Source organism: Microtus oregoni, unplaced genomic scaffold (assembly GCF_018167655.1).
Source record: "Microtus oregoni isolate MIOR12 unplaced genomic scaffold, Mior012 000019F_ref0000042, whole genome shotgun sequence".
NCBI classification, from domain to species: Eukaryota; Metazoa; Chordata; class Mammalia; order Rodentia; family Cricetidae; genus Microtus; species Microtus oregoni.
The window spans coordinates 1,114,614-1,139,080 of record NW_024543078.1 but is presented as its reverse complement, the minus strand read 5'-3'; the positions used below and the strand labels follow the sequence as shown (position 1 = coordinate 1,139,080).

General features: G+C 44.6%; 3 protein-coding genes across 5 annotated transcripts in view; 2 read left to right on the top strand and 1 right to left on the bottom strand.

Moving 5' to 3' along the window:
- The first annotated feature begins 939 nt into the window (after positions 1–939).
- Nfe2 (nuclear factor, erythroid 2) lies at positions 940–4,399 on the top strand. Its single transcript, XM_041669934.1, has 2 exons — positions 940–1,075; positions 3,183–4,399. Exons 1-2 carry the CDS (start codon positions 962–964, stop codon positions 4,188–4,190), a joined length of 1,122 nt encoding a protein of 373 aa, XP_041525868.1. The 5' UTR covers positions 940–961; the 3' UTR covers positions 4,191–4,399.
- A 1,695-nt stretch (positions 4,400–6,094) lies between these two features.
- Positions 6,095–12,260, bottom strand: Hnrnpa1 (heterogeneous nuclear ribonucleoprotein A1). 3 transcript variants are annotated; one of them, XR_005975970.1, is made up of 12 exons: positions 12,134–12,260; positions 11,501–11,617; positions 11,118–11,264; positions 10,698–10,908; positions 10,524–10,616; positions 10,347–10,439; positions 10,077–10,151; positions 9,725–9,877; positions 9,020–9,175; positions 8,785–8,850; positions 6,426–6,495; positions 6,095–6,227 (listed from the first exon to the last, which is right to left on the bottom strand). XR_005975970.1 is itself a non-coding variant. In XM_041669523.1 (11 exons), exons 1-10 carry the CDS (start codon positions 12,146–12,148, stop codon positions 8,795–8,797), a joined length of 1,116 nt encoding a protein of 371 aa, XP_041525457.1. In that variant the 5' UTR covers positions 12,149–12,260; the 3' UTR covers positions 7,848–8,564; positions 8,785–8,794. The 3 variants fall into 3 exon arrangements, 2 of the variants coding, with proteins under 2 accessions (XP_041525457.1, XP_041525459.1); XM_041669523.1 differs by lacking the exons at positions 6,095–6,227; positions 6,426–6,495 and adding an exon at positions 7,848–8,564; XM_041669525.1 differs by lacking the exons at positions 6,095–6,227; positions 6,426–6,495; positions 9,725–9,877 and adding an exon at positions 7,848–8,564.
- Positions 12,261–12,785: 525 nt separating this feature from the next.
- Cbx5 (chromobox 5) overlaps positions 12,786–24,467 on the top strand; it is a 35,468-nt gene continuing 23,786 nt past the window's right edge. Inside the window, exon 1 of the mRNA XM_041669740.1 lies at positions 12,786–12,909. The gene's annotated coding sequence lies outside the window, so the exon portion shown is untranslated. The remainder of the gene's footprint in view (positions 12,910–24,467) is intronic.

The window sequence follows — 24,467 nt, the reverse complement described above, 5'->3', positions numbered from 1 at the left end:
CAAATGACCTGGTTGGGATACATGGTAGAGGTCTAGTTTCTCCTGGAGCCCATTCCTCCTCTGCTGCCCACTGCTGCCTGCTGCTGATAAACCTCTTATCTGGCCCAGGCAGGGGAGCCCAGAGTAAGGATGGGAGTAGAGGGCAGGGCTGCTATCACCAGCAGGCCTGGGCCTATCTAAGACAAGGGGAGGGGCTGTCTGCCTGTGCTTCCCATAACACAGGCCTTGGGCATTCCCAAGGCTCTCTCACATCTTGGGAAGAAAGGAAAGGACTGAAATGCCTGGCATGGTTTCTCACTCTTATACTCCCAGCACTCAGAAGGCAGAGACAGGTGGGTCTCTGTGAATTGGAGGCCAGCCTGGACTACAGAGCGAGTTCCAGGACAGCCAGGGTTACATAGTGAGACCCTGTATTTCAAACAACAAAACTGAGGACCCAAAAGGAAGGCATGGGTGATCTTGATGTTTTCCTCCAGAATGGAAAACTAAACCTCAATCTCAAAACCTCAGAAGACTGGATCTTTATCTCTGAACAAGAACCCCGTTTCTAGGGAGTAAGAGAAGACATCTTGTCTGGGAAAAAGTAAAGATGCCTACTGTGTACCCAGAGGACTCTGGCCAGAGCAGGTGAGGTAGAGAGTATGCCACAGAAAAGAACTTTACAGTTGGGTGGTGGTAGCGCTGCCTTTAATCCCAGCACTCGGGAGGCTTTGAATTTGAGGCTAGGATTCACTACAAAGTGAATTCCAGTAGAGCCAGGACTATTTCACAGAGAAACTCTCAGTTTGCGGGATGGCTGATGGGCCTGCAGGAGTGGACTGCTTTCTTTGGGAAATTCTGCACAGGGACAGAACAAACTTTCGATCTGGCAGAAGCAGCTCTAACTCTTTCTTCCTTCCACACAGGTTGCTGGAGCTCTTTGAACTTTGGGGGAACCAGGGCCAGCAGCTGGCACAGTAGGATGCCCCCGTGTCCTCCCCAGCAGAACAGGAACAGGTTGTCACAGCTGCCTGTTGGGGAGCTGGGTGAGATGGAACTGACTTGGCAAGAGATCATGTCCATTACTGAGCTGCAGGTGAGTATGGGGCGGGCACTGCAGAAACAGAGAGTAGAGAGGGACAATGAGGAACATGGGGTGGGGTGTGAAGGGAAGGTTCTGGCTGGGGGTGTGGGCTCATGCCCAGCTGCACTGTTCACCCTTCTCTGCCCTCTTCTCTGCCCCTCTCTCTTTATTTTCTTCTCATCGCATCTGCCTCTCTCCCAGCACTGCCCGTCTTCCCTCATTATCACTCCTCACCCTTAGCAATGAGCTCTTTTCCTCCAGGTAGCAGAACTTTAGTTAAAGGGCCTCAGAAAGGGGACTCAGACTATGCTGGGGTCCTCTCCTGAATGCTGGACAAAGGGATGTCTGTTGGTCTAACAATGACGCCTTTGTCCTCAGCTGGGCTTGGGGATAGCTCTCCTCCATAAGCTGGGGGCCTTGTTTGTAACATGTGTTCTTCTCACTGCACCTGGGCCTGGACAGAGGGCTAACCCCAACCTGGGCTCTGTGCCTGCCCCCCACCTCAGGCCTGGTGTCCTCAGGATCTGCCCTAGACCCTCCTCCCACACACCAGCTCCCTCTGCTGGACGCCCAGAGAATGGTGCGGCCCTGAACTTGACCCTTTGACCCTAGATAACCACAGCAGGAAAAGGGTTCTGAGGGTCCATCTTGGATAACAATGGTTTTAACTTTCTGAAGAGAGTAAAGGACCAGGAGCTTTTTGGCCCAGTGAGGAGGAGGCTCTGTAACACTCAGAGATTTCCTCTGAGGTTTCACCACAGAGACTTTATTCCTGCTGAAACTGCTCTTCCTCCTCATCCTCCCTACTTTTCTTTTTTTCTTTTTCTTTTTAAAAAATATTCATTTATTTATTTATTTATTTCGTATACAGTTTCTGCAGACCAGAAGCGGGCACCATTTATTTATTTATTTATTTATTTATTTATTTATTACGTATACAGTTTCTGCAGGCCAGAAGCGGGCACCAGACCTCATTACAGATGGTTGTGAGCCACCATGTGGTTGCTGGGAATTGAACTCAGGACCTTTGGAAGAGCAGGCAATGCTCTTAACCACTGAGCCATCTCTCCAGCCCCCCCTACTTTTTTTTCTTTTTCTCTCTTTTTCCTGAGACAGGGTTTCTCTGTGTAACCCTTACTGTCCAGGAACTCATTCTGTAGAGCAGCGTGGCCCTGAACTCGAGAGCTGGCTGCCTCTGCCTCTCTAGTGCTGAGATTAAAGATGTGTGCCACCATGTCTTGTCTCTTTTTCCCAGACAGGGACTCACTAGGTAGCCCTGGTATATATATATATATACCAGGATGCCTTGAACTTACTAGGTAGCCCTGGAGTATATATAATATATATACCAGGATGCCTTGAACTCACTAGGTAGCCCTGGAGTTTGCAGTATATATATATATATGCAGTATATATACATATATATGTATATATTCATATATATGTGTATATATATATATATACACACACACACACACACACACACACACACACCAGGATATATACCTGGAGTTTGCAGTATATATATATCAGGATGGCCTTGAACTCACTAGGTAGCCCTGGAGTTTGCAGTATATATATTATATACACACACACACCAGGATGGCCTTGAACTCAAGAGCTACACCTGCTCCTGCCCTCTGAGTGCTTGGATTAGGACCTCTTGATTTTATTTATTTTTATTTCATGTGCATTTGTGTTTTGCATGCATGTGTGTGTCTGTGTGAAGGTGTTGGATCTCCTGAAAATGGAGTTATAGACAGGTATAAGCTGCCACCTCTTGCAGAGAAGCTACTGCTCTTAACCAGTTAGCCAGTCCTTCAGCCCCACTCTCGATTTTTTTGAAATGGGGTCTCACACAGCCCAGGCTGGTCTTGTACTTGCTATGTAGCCAAGACTGACCTTAACTCCTGACCCTCCTGTTTCCACATCTCCAATGGTGGTATTATAAGCCTGTGCCTCCGTGCCAGCAAGCTGTCCTGGAACTTGCTTTGTATATCAGGGTATCCTGGGATTTGGAAGATTGATCTGCCTCTGCCTGAGTGCTGGGATTAATGGTGTGCACCACCACCACCCATCTCAGTCCATCTTCTAACCTTTTTTGTATCTTTCTCTGCAGGGTCTAAATGTTCCAAGTGAGCCATCCTTTGAGCCCCAAGTACCTACCCCATACTCTGGACCATTGCCACCTCCAACATACTGCCCCTGTTCAGTTCACCCAGATACAGGCTTCTCCCTACCCCCACCACATTATGAGCTCCCAACATCCACTCCCCCTGTCCCAGACCTCCCATACTCCTATGGCAACATGGCTATCCCAGTGTCAAAGCCCCTCACTCTTTCAGGCCTGCTGAACGAGTCCCTCCCAGACCCCTTAGCTCTTCTAGACATTGGGCTGCCAGTGGGGCCACCCAAGCCCCAAGAAGACCCAGAATCTGACTCGGGATTATCCCTCAACTACAGTGATGCAGAATCTCTTGAGCTAGAGGGCGCAGAGGCTGGCAGACGGAGGAATGAGTATGTGGACATGTACCCAGTGGAGTACCCTTACTCCCATATGCCCAGCTCCTTGGCCCACCCAAACTATACTTTGCCACCCACGGAGATACCCTTGGCCTTAGAGTCATCCTCTGGCCCTGTGCGGGCTAAGCCTACTGTCAGGGGGGAGGCGGGGAGTAGGGATGAGCGGCGGGCACTAGCCATGAAGATTCCCTTCCCTACGGACAAGATCGTCAACTTGCCTGTAGATGACTTTAATGAATTGTTGGCACAGTATCCGTTAACAGAGAGCCAGCTGGCTCTAGTACGGGACATTCGACGGCGGGGCAAGAACAAGGTGGCAGCCCAGAATTGTCGCAAGAGAAAACTGGAAACCATTGTGCAGTTAGAGCGGGAGCTGGAGCGGCTGGGCAGCGAGAGAGAGCGGCTTCTTAGAGCGCGAGGAGAAGCTGACCGTACTCTGGAGGTCATGCGGCAACAGCTGGCAGAGCTATACCACGACATTTTTCAGCATCTTCGGGATGAATCTGGCAACAGCTATTCACCTGAGGAATATGTACTCCAACAGGCTGCTGATGGGGCCATCTTTCTGGTACCCCGTGGGACAAAGACAGAGGCCTCAGATTGAGTGGGCCTAGAGAAGACCAACAATGGTGCTAGGCCTTCCCCTAGGTATTTCAACCTCAGGACCAGGAAGTTCTCCAACCAAGAGGGCAGGTGTAACCTTAGCATTTGGATGTTCCAAGGTATGTTTGGTGAGGTTTACTTGGAAGCCAGGAAGTGTTGGCTTCCCAGGTCCCACCACGCCTCTACTTCTTGTCTAATTGGTCCATAAAAGAGCTGTGTGGAGATAAGGTTTCTATTGTGTCTTCCTTGAGGCCAGAGCTATTAAGGAATCCTGAGCTCATTTGAAGCACAGAATGTGGGCATGAGCCACAAGACAATCTATCCACCCCCATTCATACCTCCTACCAGACGCCATGGAGGTTTTGAGGAACTCCACAGTCCTTGGTGGCCTCCAATTTACAAATGACAAGAGCTATCAGACAGGGCTGCTTCTTCTGTGTAAAGTCTGCTCCCAGTCTCTGGAGCACATGCAAACACAAATCCCTACTTTTCTCCTGCTTCCCTATCATCCTGGATCTGACCAAGGGGACTGACTGTTCTTGACTGGAATGAGATGAAATATTCCAGTCAAGTGTGTCCTGTACAGCCTTCTTAAGGCTGTGCACTGAGCCTCCAGAACGCTAGGCAAGTGATGAGGTAATCCCTGGTTGAGACAAAAGCTATCCAACTCATGCCAGGGGCTCATTTCCACCTTTCTAGATTTGAAACAGGGTCTCATTACGTAGACCAAGACAGCTACCAACTCCATTTGCCTGTCTCCAAAGTGCTGAGATTGTGTACCGCCATACCCAGCCCACACCACCTTTTTAAAAAACATTGTGTATGATTGAATGCATGTATTGTATTCATGCGGAAATTTATGGAGGTCAGAATTGGAGTGCTAGGAACTGTACAGGGTTAACTCTAACGTGGGCAAGGTCCCACAAACACCTGTTTTGTGGAAAATGACCTTGAGCTCCCCATCTTCCTCAACCTGACCTTACAAGCTGCTGGCGTGCTGCACAACTCCAGCTCAGGATCCACCTTGTCTTTCTTTTGGAAAAACTGTGCTCTCAGGATAAAGGCAGGGGTAGACTCTAGGCCAGGCAAAGATATTGTCTTAAACAAAGCTGGGCACTAGTGGCACACCTTTAATCCCAGCGCTAGAAAGGCAGAGGCAGGCAGATGTATGCTTATCAAATCTAAAAGCACAATTTGGCTGTTCTCCCAATCACATTATTGGGATTATACTGGGAGAATTTTAGCTGTAGCCTGTTCATTTACTGCCTCTATCCTAAGAGGAAAAACAGAATGAGACCCAAATGAAGGCTACAGAAACCTCCTTTTGTGTTAACTTTTGGCCTAGCAATACTTTCTATGGAAGCTCACAAAAAGCAGTATGAATGAAAATAGTGGCCCAAGCATATTATGCTCCCAGTCCTAAGAGGTAAAGGACTGACATAAATCTCTACATGTACTACATTATCTGTAAGTATGATTATAAGGCCAGCCAAGGACAGTCTTCAGAAGTGCCCCCCCCCCAAGAAAAATCAAAATCCTATATGGGTCTCTGGCTGCACATCCAACTACTGCTCAGCAACTTCTTTATCTACCACTGAGCACAACTATTATCTCTGCATTTCCCTTCATGCTCTGGGTTCCTCACAACAGAACTCCCTTACCCCACCCAGGCAGAGATGGTCAATTTATTCTTGCTAGGTTCTCAGGGACATGTGATGACCAGTCTACTCCCTCATACGTGAACTCACAATGCATCAATGCACCCAAAATGTAACTTAAGAGCCAAAGAAACCTGAGTTAGAAATGATTCAGACTTGTCCTGCTAAAAATTCAAGCTTATTTGGAATTTGCATAGAATACAGATCAAGCCACCCACCATAAATGCCACAGGGAAACAAAAAAACAGTACCAAGTTAATTAACTGCTGTTTATTTAAAAACCAGAGGCATTCACAAAACTGAATGATTAGCAGCACAGTTAAAGTCCCAACTGCACAGCAGTGAAAATGAAGCACAGCGGCCCAGAGTAAAGGCTGTTCCTGTAAGGGAGGAGGAGACGTTATGTAGCTCAACAGAACAGTGCTGGATTCCACAATCATCTACCCAACTCACCCCCAGTGGATACTCTCTTGTTGATCTAATAACTGCCAGCCACAAAGAAACCAGGTATCTCTTGGTTTTTAACTGCAGCTTGACTTAACTTTTTAGGTAGTAAATCACCAACCATAAAAACCTACCTTTAAGCAGGAACTTGAAGTCTTTCTAAAAATTTTACAACAGTGGTTAAACCTTGTAGCAGATTCCTTCCTAGAAAAGTAAACAAACTTTAGAACTAGTTTTTGTGAAGCCGATTCCCATCCTTAAGCTATTCCCCACCCCCTCCCCTAATGATCCACCCATCCTCCCACCATTTTGGGGAATAAGTGTCTAATATTACTTTGAGCCATTGCTTTAAGAAAATGGGTCAAAGGAAGGTTAAATAAAATTAAAGGGTCAAAATGTATTTTCACAAGAGAAATAAATGTGTTCATTTCCTCCAAGTAGGAGTAATATGGGCATTAATTAAAACAATTCATCTCCAGAAAAACCAAGTGCAGCTTAACTGGACTAGTTTGGCTCAATACATTAAGGAAAATCCAACAGAAAATTGGACTTTTATAACTATATGGATGTAAGTAAAATCTGTTCTTACCTACCAGCATAGCAATAAAACCTTTCCTTCTGGTTCTGCCTGCTAGTCCTAAGAGTCAGGTGTGTGCCTTACTCTCGTCTGCCTCCTTCCTTGCGATGATCACTCAAACTTCACTCCCTCCTAGCTTTCATGGAGGTGCCGTGGCCTGCCCCTGGCTTATCTGTACTCCACATACCACAAGTGTCTACTCTCAGCTGTAGATTTTCTGAGCTCGAAGCCATTCGCGCTATACTTGCTAGCAGTTCCTAGTAGCTGAACATCTCCTGGATCTTTAAAGGCATTGTCACGATTCCTGAGGTATCTGCAAACTCCCTCAATAGTTAAGGTTCCACCTGGTATTGCAAACTCAACCAGTATCATGGAACTACCACCCATGCTCCCCACCCCCACCCACCCCCTCCCCCCTCCCAAAACTTCCAAGTAATACACCATGAGATGGAATATACAAGTCCTATGGCAAACAAATCATCTATGCTGCCAGGTACAATGGAACTTAAAAGGGCACCAAATGGTAAGCTCGAAATAATCTATGCACAAATAACAATTATTGGGCAGTAACTGTTTTGAATTCATTTTCTATACAAATAGAAAACATTTCAGGATAACAGTGTGAAGGAAAACTGCTGTTAATACAAAAATACACAGAAATATCACCAATTATGTATTTCTAATCGAATTTAAGTAACTAAATCACCCACAGACCTTGAGGCACACCCACCCACAACCCAATTGAACTGCAGTTTTCCTTCACTATAGCCTGCTCTAAGGCAGTTAAGAGCCCTTACTATAATCAGTTTTAAGATGCCCCAATACTCCTAATCTGTGGCCTTAACCAGCAATTGGTCTCTACTCTGGCAGAGCTTTGAACTTGCACTGTGATAACAAACAATCAACATTTACCAGGGGTATTGTGGGTAGGGAAAGTCCAAATCTCTGCCAGTCTCAAATCCATACAGTTGTCATTCCATTCAAGAGAATTAAATTCGTTTATTGATTACACATGATAATGGATGATACACAAGCTTCATTCCCATCTGTTATTTTATCTGATACCATTATTCAATTTTGATATTGCGTAGGGTGTGCCAATAACCATTTTATAACCAAATTGTAACGTTGCTTGGATGATGATCCTTTTAATGGTGAAACTTAAAGTCACAATAACTGGCAGTTTAACCACACCAAGGTTTTTGAAGACAATGGCTTCCACACCCAAGCAATCATAAAGAAATTCCAAATGGAACTTGGCACCACCCTGAAAGGAATTCTAACTTCACACTGTTGGGGAAGTTTACCAAGATGGCTTCAGAGTAGACTAACTTTACACAGCACATTTAAAAAAGAAAAATAAAAAAAAGAAAAAAAAAGACATTTATTCAGTGTCATGATCAGACTATTACATTTAGCAATCAACAGCATGGGTGAGAAGAGGTCTACAGTAAAACCCTTTGTTGGAATGCTTTACACTTTCCACAGAACAGAAACTAAAATAACCTGTTATACAATTAGTCACAATACAGTCCTCGAGTTTTTTTGCCCATACACATGAGTATTGTCTAAAACATGTCTTCTTTGTAGCAGCTAGGCCCTGCCACCACTGTGCTTGGCTGAGTTCACAAATCTGTTGTAACCTGTAGCTTCCCTGTCACTTCTCTGGCTCTCCTCTCCTGCTAAGCTTTGTTTCCTGTTGAACAATATGGAATAAAGTTGTTAATCTAAACGCATTAAGACTCAAGGCTACAATCCAATAGAGCAAGCTGTTTCCCACAGATTCCACTGAACTGTATATTAACTTAACATCCACCATTTACTGCAATTATAATGTTAACTATTTGTACTGCACAGCTACATTAGGCTACTGGGCTCAATAAAATTAAGTCAACACACACAAAATAGGCACTTACCTGGCTGTAATTAGAACCTCCTGCCACTGCCATAGCTGCTGCTGCTGCTGGAACCACCATAGCCACCTGGAAGTGTAAAAACAATATTGTCGCAATAGCAATGATTTTACACTAACAGCACAGATGAACTCAGTAAAGATCTGGTAAAACGATCCAATAAGGTTTACAGGATTTCTCCGGGTTGATGGGAAGGGCAAATTTAATTACCCATCTGTTACCGTATCATATACTATACCTTGATTTCGTGGTTTAGCAAAGTACTGGCCTCCACCACCATAAGGGCCAGAGCTTCTGCCTCCAAAGTTTCCTCCTTTCATTGGTCCAAAATTTGAAGACTGATTGTTGTAATTGCCAAAATCATTGTAGCTTCCACCACCTCCAAAATTGCTTCCTGGAAACGAGAAGAAGGTCTTCATTGATGACCCAAGGATAGAGCCATTTCTATTTAGAGTCCTGAAATATTATGCCTTCCTTCTTCCAAAACTGCTAACTCCAAACCCTCACAGTTCATTCTGAGTAAGGCATTCGGTTAATAATCTAGTATTTAAAGGAACCTAACTAATGGAAAACTGAGATTTTCTTAATGGTACTTACATCACATTAGACTTGAAGGCCTTCTTGTATTCACAGCCAATGCAGAGATTTCTTGGATATATTAACTAAGTTCCTGAAGTCCCAAAGGGATTTAGATGCTAAATCCAACTATGGTGTTATTCTAATTATCTTAAATTAAAGACACCACTAACCACTCATCCACCTACTTAGTTTTTTTGGGGAGGCGGCCCCAGCTTAAAGCCAGGAGGAGGTAGCACAGCAAGCCTACTTTAACGCGTCATGCAGTGTTCCCACAATGCTTTAAGAGCGCTCAAGTCCAACACGGGTCTAAACTCTAAGGCTAATCTAGCTATCACACCAAGTACCTGCAGCACTGGATACCTACCACTACCACCGCCAAAGCCGCCTCCGCCGTTGTTATAGCTGTCATAGCTGCCACTCCCGCCATAGCCACTGCCCTGGTTTCCATAACCCTGTCCACCACTTCCATAGCCTCTGCTTCCTCCAGAGTAACCAGGGCCGCCTCCTCCATAACCACCTACAAGAATACAAGCCTTCTCAATAAGACAAAAGTATTTAACAATAAAAACCTACGCAAGTGTAATGGTCTGCTCACAGCATGCATATTATAGGGCCGGTTGAACTTTGTCATGCACTAGGTTTAGTCTCTACTAGCCTAGACTGAAGGTATATAGCTTGCCAAAAAATTTTACTTACAGAATCCTTAAGAAACTTACCATCATTACCAAATCCATTATAGCCATCCCCACTGCCACCATATCCACCACCACCACGGCTGCCACCAAAGCCACCTGAAAGAAACCAAACCCTTAAACTACTCTGTACTCCAAAAGCAATTAAGAAATTAACAACAACTAGGGTGGCGCCGGCACAGGTCTTTAATCCCAGCACCCAGGAGGCAGAGGCATCTGGGAGTTCACGCGATCAGCCTGGCTACAGAGAAAACCTGTGCGCATGCATGGGGATTAGAAATATTTAATACATACCACGACCACTGAAGTTTCCCCCTCGACCAAAATTGTCATTGCCGCCAAAACCGCCTCCACGACCACCACCAAAGTTTCCAGAACCACTTCGACCTTAAGAGAAGTTTAGATCACCACATTAAGAAGCCAACTTGCCACTCAATTAGCATCTGTAAAAGTAACTAAGCAACTACATACCTCTTTGGCTGGACGAAGCACTAGCCATCTCCTGCTTGGATAGGGCTTTTCTTACTTCACAGTTGTGCCCGTTCACAGTATGGTACTTCTGAACTTTAATAGAGAAAAAAAAATTTAGGGCTCAAAATATAGTCAAATTCCACAATTATTAGGAAGATCTAATTTGACACTTACTAACAATCTTGTCCACAGAGTCATGGTCATCAAAGGTGACAAAAGCAAAACCTCTCTTTTTTCCACTGCCTCTGTCAGTCATGATTTCAATCACTTCAATTTTCCCATACTGCTCAAAATAGTCTCTCAGGTGGTGTTCCTCCGTGTCTTCTTTAATGCCACCGACAAAGATCTTCTTCACGGTTAAGTGGGCACCTGGTCTCTGAGAATCCTAAGAGGAAAAAAAACCTACTTCAGCCATTTAGAACATTCCAAGGGCCTTGAGCCATCAGCAGCCGCAAATCTCCAAACGACTGGCAGCTGTGGTGGCCCACGCCTTTAATCCCAGCAACCTAGAGGGAGGGGGAAATCTCCCTGCTTTGAGGTATACAGTTCCGATTTGAAATGCAACCAGAGCACCATCAGTAATAAACCCCTCACCTCTCTTGACACAGCTCTCTTAGGTTCCACAACTCTTCCATCCACCTTATGGGGCCTTGCATTCATAGCGGCATCCACTTCCTCCACAGTGGCGTATGTAACAAACCCAAAGCCCCTGGATCGTTTGGTGTTTGGATCTCTCATGACCTGATTTGGAGTTAATTCAAACAACAATCAACATACCGCCTAATCTCGGGCCCTGATGCCATTCCTACTGTGAATAGCCAGCATAAAACTTTATCTAGACGCATATACAAAGGCCCCAAACTATAAAGTTTTTAAACTATACCACTAATTAGGTAATTAACAAAGCATCTAGAAAATGCAGCAAGATTAAACATTAAAGTTAAACCAGCTCTGCCTTCCGTTCCTTTTATTCTTACCACGCAGTCCGTGAGTGTTCCCCATTGCTCAAAATGGCTCCTCAGACTCTCGTCGGTTGTTTCGAAGCTCAGCCCTCCAATGAAGAGCTTCCGCAGCTGTTCCGGCTCCTTGGGAGACTAGTGAGGAAAGGAGAGCGGGTAGTGAAGGGGTTGCAACTTGGGGCGAATGCGTCGACTCCACGCACCAACCCAGGCGGCACTTTTTTATTGTTCTCTATCACTGCGCAGGACCACGTGCTCCTCCCTGGGCCAGGAGGTGCTGGAGAACCAGCAGGCAGCGCATGCGTCCCTACTCTGTACGCACGCGCAACAAAAGACATGGGGCCGTTAACACTTAATGGCCATTTATTAGACAAAACAAGAAGAAAGAGGAAAAAAGAATCTCAACCCTCAAGATCTATGGTCTACGGATTCTGCTACAAGCACGGCATACGAAAACTAGTTGATTAGCGGACGGCAGCCTCATGGCGATTACGAGGACAAAATGGCGACCTACACTTTTGTGAGTAGGCCTCGGTAACGGCCGATCAAACACCGAAAGACGGTGCGGTGCCAACGACAAAGACAGGTCCGCATCCCACCACATTTATTAAGTATGGAAGAAAAGGAAGCGGCACAGCGCGCACAGCTCACCTCTGACTTAGACATGACGGCTGGGAAACGGGAGCCCTCAGCGATGCTTCCTCGGCCGCGTCAATAGGCAGAAAGGAGTAAGCCAACGCACGCATCCGCCAGCCTACCGTCTGCTCGCCCTTTTATCCCGCCTCCTCGCTGTCGGCATTGGTAGACTCCGCCCTTTCCTCCCTTTGATTGGACACTTGAAATTCTTCCCTCCCACTATTGGCCTGTGTTACCGCCCTGCTGAGAGGCTGCATCCGTTTGGGCGTTCTACGCAGTCTCCGCCCCTCCGGATCTCATTTCTAACCGGAGCGATTGGCTAGCTAACCAGTCATTTATATTTGAATGTGCCCAGGTCTTTAAATGTTTTTTATAACTTTACAGCGACTTCACATTACAAACTTAATTGGCAAAACACGATACGTTAATAAAGTAGTTCGCTACCGCTTTTTCGGCCACCACCCATAGGGCGCATGTGTAATAAAATGGCGCGTTTCCGCCGGCGCACTAAGAATTTCCGCTTGCCTACGGGAACACGTGAAATGGCGGGCGGGAGAGCCGTGTGAACCTGAGGCGCCTGCGTAGTGGCGGGAGACGCGTCCAGTTTTGCGCAGGCGTCTTGGGCGGAGAAAAAAAAAGGGGGGGGGGATTAGTTGCGCAGGCGCAGGGAGGGATCCGTTTTGGCGGGCGGTTGGCGTTGCGCAGAAGGCGGCGGTAGCAGTGGCTTGTGGTGCAGCTTTCCCATAGAGGACCCGTGCAGGCCTAGTGTGAGTGATCACTGTAGATCCCGGGTAAGTGCCGGAGAGTCTCGATTACATGTACGAGGTCTTGGACCCGCTCCAATTGCACTCGTTAAGTACGAAATGAATGGATCGCTGGCCTGGGGAGGGAGGGAGCGACAGGGAAGGGGCCGCGGAGGGTTGGGACAGCCAATCGGAGGACTGGGGGCGGGATGTTTTAATCCTTGCGGGTTCTTTCGAGCTGCGCCACCGGAGCGTTAGACTGGCGAGTGTCGAGGCCAATCGGGTCTTCCATAGCTGCCTACCGAGCGGCTCGTGGGCCTCGGAATGTCGGAGGCGGGTTTTTCCCGCCTGAGTTGCGTCTCTCTGAGCCTATGAGCCCTGAGCGCGCGATAGGCCGGCCTTCTCCAAGAGGCAGTCTGCAGGTTTAATCCACGAGCCAACCCTGCAGCCTGTATGTGGACTGTCCCTGAGCTCTTACCCCTGGATGGAGTCATGGGCCGCACATTTCATCTACAGTGACTCCTATAAAGGAGGCATTCAGTCCATAAACCACCTTAACAAAAGCATATGTTTCCTTGTGCCCCTGAGTTTGTCATTTTCCTTACTCTTTTCGGTACGTCCCACTCAGCATTTGATATTTTGAAGAACTTAGAGGGGAGGCTTTGGTTTTTGAAAACTTTTAAAGTGGGGTATTTAGGCCGGGCGGTGGTGGCGCACGCCTTTAATCCCAGCACTCGGGAGGCAGAGGCAGGCGGATCTCTGTGAGTTCGAGACCAGCCTGGTCTACAAGAGCTAGTTCCAGGACAGGCTCCAAAACCACAGAGAAACCCTGTCTCGAAAAACAAAAAAAAAAAAAAAAAGTGGGGTATTTAAAATTTATGCGTGAAATGGATACGTAAGTCCTGTAATGGACAGCATTAAAAAAAATACTTAACACTACCACCGGTTAGGAGGGACACATCTGTATTTCTGTGGCCACAGAAAAGGTTTTTGAGGGCTGCAAATCAAAGTGTTGTTTCTATGGACACAGTGGTGTAGAGGCCTGTTGTATGTCTGATATTTGAGGGGTTAATGAAAAGATTAATAAAAAAAATGGACTCATTTGTTTTTTGTTTCCAGTCATTGACTTCTCACCATCAGCCATGTTTCCAATTCTTTAATCAGAGTCTCTTTGATGGCTTTTTTTTTTTTAATTTTTTTTTTTTTTTTTTTTCGAGACAGGGTTTCTCTGGAACTCACTCGGTAAACCAGTCTGGCCTCGAACTCACAGAGGTCCACTTGCCCTTGCCTCCCAAGTGCTGAGATTAAAGGTGTGAACCACCACCACCTGCTATTTATATAAAGTTTCTTGAGACAGGATTTCTCTGTGTAACCGCAGTGGCCGAGCTGGAACTCACTTAGTGGAATAGGCCGGCCTCGAACTCACAGACATCTGCCTGCTTCTGTCTCCTGAGAGCTGGGATTGAAGGTGCTCACTGCCACCACCATTCAGTTCTGAGGAACAGTTTCTTCTAATGATCTTTTAACATTCAAGGTCTCCTAAGCCCCTCTTTCTGCTGTTCACTTGACGATGTCCTGCTGCTTTAGTTGGGAAATATTTAGGATATTGGTGACAGGAGGCTCCCTTGTCTCTTAGGTCATTCTTTGTTGCTTTTTATTTTATCTGCAGTCTCTCAGGTGTTGATAATGTTCACGCTTCCCAGACGATCTGGACAGATTTGTAATTTTCATTTACCAGCTGTCTGTTGATGTATTTTGAGTCAAGAGGAAATATTAAAATACCGGACTTAATCCCAGCACTCGGGAGGCAGAGGCAGGCGGATCTCCGAGTTTGAGGCCAGCCTGCTCTACAAGAGCTAGTTCCAGGACAGGCTCTAAAACTACCGAGAAACCCTGTCTCCAAAAACCAAAACAACACAATGAATAACTTTTGAGGTGCACTTGTTATTTAAAAAAAAAAAATACTTTTTAGCTTGGCTTAGTTTGAACACCTTTAATTCCAGCACTTGAGAGGCAGAAGCAGGCAGATCTCTGTGAGCTTCAGGCCAACCTTGGTCTACAGGACAGCCAGAACTACATAGTGAGATTTTGTCTTGAAAACCCTTAAAAAAAAAAAAAGCAAGAAGGGAAATGAAAATACTTTCCAATATCGTATGTGAGACTGATGATTTCAGCCTAGTTTTGTGTTTTGTTTTTTTAGAAACTATGTATCCCAGGCTGGCTTCAAACGAAGAGAGATCTTCCTGTTCCCCACCTGGAGTGCTGGGTTAAAAGCCTATGCTATCAGGCCTGCCCGATTGTGGTAAATTTGTAATGAATAGACATTTCCACACTAACGGGTACTTTGACAAACATTTTATAACTGGTTACCTCCTTATGCTAATGATGCAGCTGCAGACTTCAGCTCCAGAATTCAGCCTTCTCAGGCATCCGTCTCCAGATGGGTTAGGTCTGGGGAGCAGCCGCAATCAGAGAGGTTTCTCTGCCTGTCCTGGAACTTGCTTTGTGTGGAGTAGGCCATACTGGTCTTGAACTCAGACAACCCCTGCCTTGTGCCTCCCAGGTGCTGGACTAGAGGTGAGCACCGCTGCTGTTCTGCTTTTTGTTTGTTTGTTTTTAATGTTTTAGTTTTAAAACAATACCAAAAGTGACAACTGAAGTCTCGCTCTAGAGCTTATTTCCAGATGTTTTAGCAGGTTGATAGCTAACAGTGTGGCAGAGGTGAGGTCTTTATTTTATTTTATTTTATTTTATTTTTGATTTTTCGAGACAGGGTTTCTCTGTGGTTTTGGAGCCTGTCCTGGAACTAGCTCTTGTAGACCAGGCTGGTCTCGAACTCACAGAGATCCGCCTGCCTCTGCCTCCCGAGTGCTGGGATTAAAGGCGTGCGCCACCACCGCCCGGCCAGGTGAGGTCTTTAATAGGTGGATCCCAGTCCTGTTTTTCCTCTGGTGTAGATTAGCCTTTCTGTCTTTGGATAAAAAGGAAAATTTTACTAAGGTTTTTACTATTTTTTTTTGGAGTGTAACATACGATTCTGCCACCTGTGGTGGCAGTGGCAGGCTGATTTTTGAATTCAAGATTAGTCTTGTCCACTTTGTGAATTTCAGATATGCAAGGGCTATACAGTTAGACCATATCTAAATAAACAGGATTGATTACACCTTGTGTTTGTATGGCTTGCTAATGAAATTAAAAATAAGGGGCTGGAGAGGTAGCCCTGCCTTGGATAACTCATTATTTTGACCAGATATGAGCTCCTTCCTGACATTTTTTTTTCTGTTTTATCTTTACTTTGTCTGTGTAACAGTCCTGGGTGTGTGTGTGAACAGTTCTGGATGCCCTGGAACTCTCTTTAGACCAGGCTGGCCTCAAACTTGTGCTGGAAGTGATAACATAAACCACTCTGCCCAGTGTTGGCATTCTTTGGGTTTTTTTTTTGTTGTTGTTGTTTGTTTGTTTGTTTTTGTTTTTGAGATTTCTCTATGTAGCTTTTGGAGCCCGTCCTGGAACTCACTTTCTAGACCAGGCTGGCCTCGAACTCACAGAGATCCACTTGCCTCTGCTTCCTGAGTGCTGGTATTAAAGGCTTGTGCTACCACCGCCCGGTTCAGTGTTGACATTCTTTTAGAATGATATTTCAGACTCCTTTTTTTGTTTGTTTTTGGAGACAGCGTTTCTCTTTAACATTGGAGCCTGTCCTGGAACTAGCTCTTGTAGACCAGGCTGGTTTCGAAGTCACAGAGATCCGCCTGCCTCTGCCTCCCAGGTGCCTGGCATTAAATGCATGCACCACCACTGTCCGGCTCTTTATTGATTTTTAATTTTAACTTTAAGTGCATTACTGTTTTGCTATGGGTGTTGGGTCCCCTGGAACTGTAGTTACAGACAGTTGTGAGCTGCCATGTGGGTGCTGGCAATTGAACCCTGGTTCTCTGGAAGAGCAGTCAGTGCCCTTAATTTCTGAGCCATGTCTTTGCTCCCCTCCAAACCCCTTTTTTCAAACAAGGTCTCTGTTGTGTGTGTTGTCAGCTCTTTATGTAGCCCAGTTTGGCCTTGACTTGAAGCAATCCTCCTGCCTCAGTCTCAGGTGATGAGGTTACTTAATGATAACGACCCCACCATACCAGACTTCTGTTCCTGTCTGTACACATGTTAAAATGAGTTGCACCAAACAAGCATATGAAGTACTGTGTTCTTATCTGTAATGTATTGTTTCAATTATTGTGTGTGTGTGTGTGTTTGAGACAGGGTTTCTCAGTGTAGCGCTGACTGACTTGGAACTAGCTCTGTAGACCAGGCTGGTCTCAGACTCACAGAGATCCGCCTGCCTCTGTCTCATGAATTGCTAGGATTATTTCCTGCCACCGCCTGCTTATTTCAATTTCTTAATAATCAGGTCAGTTTCAAGATTGTGGATATAGCTCAGTTGGTAGACCACTGGTCTATCTTGCATGGAGTCCTGGATTCTCTCCCCATCAAAGGATGTTATGGTGGTGCTGGCCTATAATCCCAGTAGCAGAGGAGCAATAGGAAGAGGACCAGGTCAAAACCATCCTCAGCTGGCGAGTTAAAGGCCACTGCAAGCTTTATGAGACTCAGCCTCAAGTTTGTGATCCTCCACCCTCAGATTGCCATGGTGCTGGGGATTAAACAGTAGGCCATCATGCATGCTTATCCTGAGATCTGCCATCAAACTACAGTACAGCCCTAACTCCTGCTTTCTGTCTTTTTCTTAGGTGTTTTATGTAAGCACTTAGCTTGGTTTTAGTTATTTTTCGAGACAGTTTCTTTGTATAGCCCTGACTATCTTGAAACTCACTGTGTAGACCAGGCCTTGAACTCAGAGATCAATCTGCCTCTGCCTCCAGAGTACTAAGATTAAAGGTACCACTATACTCTGCATAACATTTTTAAATAAGATTACATAACTCCACTTTGTAAAGAGCACTTTTGCTATTTTTTTCTTTCTTTTGATTTTTTTTTTTTTGAGTCAGGGTTTCTCTTTGTAACAGCCCTAGCTAGCCTGAAACTAGCTCTTGTAGACCAGGCTGGCCTCGAACTCACAGAGATCTGTCTGCCTCTGCCTCCCCAAGTGCTGGGATTAAAGGCGTGCGCCACCCCCCAGCTCTTTTGATAATCTTTGTATACATTCACTTTTCTCAAAATTGTGTCAGTGCTACACTCTACTGAGTTTAAAACAATGTAGCTATCATTTTATACAGTATAACTATTACACATTGTATTCATAACTTTTGACTGACCAATCATCTTTTTTATTTATTTTTATTTTTTTTATTTTTTATTTTATTTTTTTTTTTATTTATTTTTTTTTAGTTTTTCGAGACAGGGCTTCTCTGTGGTTTTGGAGCCTGTCCTGGAACTAGCTCTTGTAGACCAGGCTGGCCTCGAACTCACAGAGATCCGCCTGCCTCTGCCTCCCAAGTGCTGGGATTAAAGGCGTGCGCCACCACCGCCCGGCTTCATAACCATCTGTAATGAGATCTGGTGCCCTCTTCTGACCTTCAGGGATACATGCAGACAGAACACAATACATAATAAATAAATCTTTAAAAAAAAAAAGATGACTCATTGTAGGGGTAGGGTTGACCGCAGGGTCTGAGCCGTCGCTGCAGCAGCTGCTACCATCCACAAGGCAGGTGAGAGAGGGAAGCGTGCATCACGGGGGCGAGGAGGGACCCAGATATGGAGCTGCGGGAAGAAGCTTGGTTTCCGGGGCCTGGAGTCACTGGCAGCAGCTTGAAACATCGAGTCACAGCACATCCGCAGTCAGCAGCTGAGAGATAAATGCATGTTTGCTTGCGCGGGGGAGAGGGGAGGGAGTGTAGGGGCTTGAGATGGCTAAGCATTTAAAAACATTTGATGCTCTTATAAAGGATCTAAGGTCAGATGACCTACAACCACCCGTAACTCCAGCTCCATGGGGTTCAACCCCTGCTCTTAGGTACTTCACTTACGTGTACAAACACACAGGCATATAGGATCTTTAAAATTCTTTTTAAAAAGGAACCTGGGTTACTGTGAGAAGAGTTGGCTTGTATACAGTAAAAGCTATGCATTTGTTGCATTCTGTAAGCCACTTGAAGCCACATATTCATTTCTGGTGACAACTTTACAATTGTGCTGTCAGAACACCCACAATGACAACTGTGCCTATGTTAGTCTATCCAGGAGCTCAACCCCCTTTCCATTTGTGGAAAAACCTACACTGTTCTTGTTAGCAGCTATGTAAATATTAGCCCTCTTAGGTCTGTACGTTTATTTTGAACAAAGTGTATCGTGTTTTTTTTGAGACAAGGTCTCATTGTATCGTCTTGGCTCATCTGGAATTTACAAAGATCCGCCTGCTTCTGCCTCCCAAATGCTAGGATTAAAGGCATGTGCCACTGCACCTGGCTGTAGACTGTTTTTTTTGTTTTTAATTTACCTATTGAAATGAGGGATTAAAGGTTCATTGCAATAGTACGACACTTGGGAGGCAGAGGTAGGTGAATCTTTGACTTTGAGACCAAGGAAGCCAACCTGGTCAACATAGTGAGCCCCTGTCTCAAAAAAAAAAAATTAGGTTGGGTGTGGTGACATGTGCCTTTAATCACAGAACTCAGTATTATGAGACACACAGCTCTCTAAGTTTGAGACAAGCCTGGTCTATGTAGTGTGTTTCAGGACAGCAAGAGCTATATAGTGAAACCCTGTGTCAAAAATAAAAGAAACAGCTGGGTGGTGGTAGCGCATGTTTTTAATCCCAGCACTTGGGAGGCAAGTAAATGGATCTCTTTGAGTTTGAGGCCAATATGGTTTATAGAACGAGTCCCAGGACAGCCAGGACTCAAAAAACAAACAAAAAAAATGAAGACATTAAGGTGGAGGATGGTTAGTATAGCATCAACTTCTGCTCCTTGATAAGACCCTATCTCAAAAACAAAAAACAAAAAAAAAACACAAGTCTTTTTTTTTTGGGGGGGGGTGGGGATGAGACAGGGTTTCTCTGTGGCTCTGGAACCTGTCCTGGAACTAGCTCTTGTAGACCAGGCTGGCCACAGAGATCTGCCTGCCTCTGCCTCCCAAATGCTGGGATTAAAGGCGTGTACCACCGCCACCCAGTTTAAAAGTCTTGAAGCTATTGTACAGGCTTTAGCAAGAGGATGTTGCTTTTCTTGCTTCTGGTGGTCATCATCCCTTGGCTTATAGCATGAGATCCCTTTGCTGTTGTTTTTGGTTTTTTGGTTTTTCGAGACAGGGTTTCTTTGTAGCTTTGGAGCCTATCCTGGAACTGTTTCTAAAGACCAGGCTGGCCTCGAACTCACAGAGATCCACCTGCCTCTGCTTCCCGAGTGCTGGGATTGAAGGCGTGCGACACCACCGCTTGACCCCTTTGTTATTTTCATTCTGTTCGTTGTATGCCTGTCTGGAAATTCTGTCTCATAAATATGATCATACTTAAGACCCTCTGGGGTGACTCAGGATCAGTTTCTCTACTCTTTTTTTGTTTTGTTTTGTTTTGTTTTTTGAGAAAGGGTTTTTTTCTGTGTAGCTCTGGCTATCCAGAAACTTGCTCCGTAGACCAGCTGGCCTAGATTTTTTTTTAATGCTGATAATTAAAAATGCAAAACAAGCCAAGCTTGATGCTATATGCCATTAATTCTTGCACTTGGGAGGCAGAAAGATCTCTCAGCTTGCGGCCAGCCTGGTCTATATACCCATTTTTAGGCCAGCCAAAGCTATGTAGTAAGACCCTTTCTCAATAATAATTTATTCTAACACTTTGACCAGTGTAGTACTGTAGCATTTTTGTGTAGAACTTGAGAGGCATAAAATTGACTTACTGGTTGATTCTAAACTCCTTGAACTATTAACATAGACAGACAAAACTGCTTAAATATATCATGAACCTTTTGCTGAATTTGGGGGCCGTGTATTCTGAACTTTCCTTTGTAGTAATAAGTAGTTAATCAGAATTACGCACTCACGTATTTTCTATCTTAAACAGGTCATACATAAGTGGGATAAAGAGCACATGCAGGGCCTGGAGTTTTGTCCCTCCCCCCCCCCCCCACAGGGTTTCACTGTAGCTTTTAGACCCTGTCCTTGTAGACCAGGCTGGCCTCGAACTCACAGAGATCCACCCGCCTCTGCCTCCTGAGTGCTGGGATTAAAGGCGTGCGCCACCACCTGGCTCTTCACATGCAGTTTTAATATACAGATTTGCTGAGTGTGTGTTATTATGTTTCATAGCTATGAAGGATACTAGAATTTATGAAATTGATAAGGTGTCCTTGGAAAGGTTGTTTCAAGGTCAGTCATAGCAAATAGTCCACCCATTTTTTTCCATAAAGCCAAGGAAGCACATTGAATTCAAGTCTCCCTGATGGTAATCTACAGTCCTCAGAGTCCAGCTCTTTTGTATCTGAGCCAACGGATATAATTATGTTGGAATAAAATGCTCTGTACTACAGAGGTCAGCTAACAGGCTGGGAAATCAAAAGTTTAGTTTCTGAAGGAAATCCTTGAACTTGGCGTGCCTTATTTCATCCCTAAATCATTAAGACTCATTTCACAGAGAGTTGTGGAGGGTGAATTTGCTAATTTGTTCAGTATCTTACAACAATAAATTATGTCTAAAGATCTGATAAAACATAGTAAGCCTCATTTATATGAGTAGCTGGAGACAACATAGATAAACTTAGAGATAATTCAGAAAATTCATTAAATTATTTTTTTAAATTCCTTTATTGTCAAATTTTTGCCTCTGTTTCCAACGTGCTTTCTTGTTCTTTTTCCATAACAGACCTATGAGATAGGTTGGACAAATAACAGCAGGTTAGTTAATTAAGAAATCAGTTCATCAAGAGGACATAATAATCTTTTTTTTTTTTTTTTTTTTTTTTAAATATTTATTTATTTATTATGTATACAATATTCTGTCTGTGTGTATGTCTACAGGCCAGAAGAGGGCACCAGACCTCATTCCAGATGGTTGTGAGCCACCATGTGGTTGCTGGGAATTGAACTCAGGACCTTTGGAAGAGCAGGCAATGCTCTTTACCACTGAGCCATCTCTCCAGCCCAGGACATAATAATCTTAAATGTTTATACAGCTAATAATAAAAGCTTCAGGGGCTGGGAATGAAGCTCAGTGAGAGAGTGTTAGGCCCAGGGTTTGATTCTCAGCCTGGGGGGGGGGAGGTGCTCACAATTCATGAAGGAAAAAAGATAAAAGGGAAATAGCAGATATCCGTGATTATGTTTGGAAATTTAACTATTTGATAAAAACAAATGTGTAGAAAAGTATGGAAAAAGAAGAGAACATTATCAACTAGTCTGACATAATTGACACTTGAAGAATAGTTCACATAACAGGGAAATGTTTTAAAATATTATGGAATATTTAAGTCTCATTCAAAAGGGTGCTATCATATAAAGTATTTCTTCTTTTTCTCCACCCCCTCCCCAGACAGAGTGTCTCTGTGTAACAGTCCTACTGTACTGGAACTAGCTCTTGTAGACCAGGCTGACCTCAAACTCACTAAGATCCACCTGCCTCTGCCTCCTGAGTGCTGGGACTAAAGGCTCATATAAAGTATTTGTGACCTTAATGCAGTTGTCTTAGAAATTAGTTACATGTTAGTAAGTCTCCAAATATTTGGAATACTATATAGCACCAAAGCTACTGGGAGTGTAGCTCAAAGCTTTTGTTTATGCAAGGTGCTGGCTCAGTATATTCCCAGCACCACCCCAGCAAGAAAGAATTTGAGAGGCTGAGGTAGGAGGATCACGTGAGGTCAAGGACAACCTGGGCTATGTAGTGAGATCCTATTTCAGTAGACAAGAACAGAAAAACCAACCTGAAAGTTATTTGAGAATTGATAAATCAAGAAAAATAGAACACATAAATAACCATTATTTGGAACAAGAGATTGATGCTACTGTTGATCCTTTAGACTTTTCAAAGAGCACTAAACATTAGAAAGCTTGGGATGGTGCTTCTCTCATCCTAGGAGGACTAGGCAGCAGGACTGTTGCACATTGGAGACCAGTCCTGGCTACAAAGTGAGACCCCCATCCCATGTTTTCATGTCTGATGAAAACCTATGCCCAAATTGCTTTGTTTTACCTCTCACTCCCCACAGCAGACCAGAGCAGTGATGACATTTAAAGTTAAGTGAGCTGTTCAGTTTCATCTTTAATTTACTTATTACAGTCTTCATCTTTCCAGTATTAGGAAGTTGCCTTTGGGTTGGGCTTGGTGACAAGGCATTTAATTCTGGAGGCAGAGGCTAGTCTGGTTTATCTAGTAGTGGTAGACACCTTGTTGTTTAGTTGCCTTTGGACTTGGCAATGAGGTTTAGCAGATAACAGCGCTTACCCAACGCCATTCCTGATGGTCTGAGGTCCATCCCAGGACCCACATGGTGAAAAGAGAAACCAACTTCTGCAAATTGTCCTTTGATCTCCACAGGAATGCTGTGGCACAAACCACAAAAACATACCTGTAACCTGAGACTGCTTGTTTGTTTCCTGGCTGCCCAGGACTGAATAATTACACAGAAAATATATTAATTACAACACTGTTTGACTTGTTAGCTCAGGCTTCTTATTAACTAACTCTTACATCTTAAATTAACCCATTTCTTTTAATGTATGTATCACTATGAAGCTGTGGTCTACCAGTAAGGTTCCAGCATCTGTCTCCTTTGGCAACTACTTGGTGTCTCCTGACTCCACCTACTTTACTTCTCTACTTCTGCTTGGAATTTCTGCCTTGCTATATTCTGCCCTGCCATAGGCCAAAGCAGCTTCTTTGTTAACCAGTGGTAATAAAACATATTCATAGCATACAAGGAGAATCCCATATATACAAGAATAGACAAATAAATAAATGTTTTAAAAATGAGACTTATTTATTTTATGTATGAGTATCTTTGTACCAATGTATGTATATGTGCCACGTGCTTGTCTGGTGCCTGTAAAGATCAGAAGTGGATGTGAGTGGGCCTGGAACTATAGTTACCAAGACACTGTTGCTATATTCTAGCTGTCTTCACCTGTGGGCTGCTGAGTGCTGGGAACCTAACCTATTCCTCTGAGACCAGCAGCTGCTCTTAACAGCCCAGCTATGCTCCAGCCCCCAGTTTTAAAAAAAAATGTTAAATTACTTTCTTTTTGTTTCGTCCTAATTTTTTTGAGGAAGCAAGGTTTCTCTGTGTAGCCTTGGCTGACCTGGAACCTGGTTGACCTCTAACTCACAGAGATTCACTCTGTCTCCCAAGTAAGAACTGTAAAGTCACCTTTTAAGTAGCTTTTCCTTTTCCTTCTGAGACAGTTACACTGTAGCTCAAGGCTGTGGTGGAATTCACTATTTGTAGCCTTGGCTGGCCTTGAACATTCAATGATCTTTTGCTTCAGCCTCCTGATTGCTACTAGTTTGACAAACTTGTTGCCTTTCTGCTCTTTTGGTTTGGCTTGGTGGCACCTGGGGGTTGAATACTCAGCCTTGTGGTCATCTCACGTGCACTGCCCCTTAGCACCTAAGGTGCTGCTTCCAAAACCTGTGTAGTCTTTTGGGAAGGCTTCGGGGGGCAACC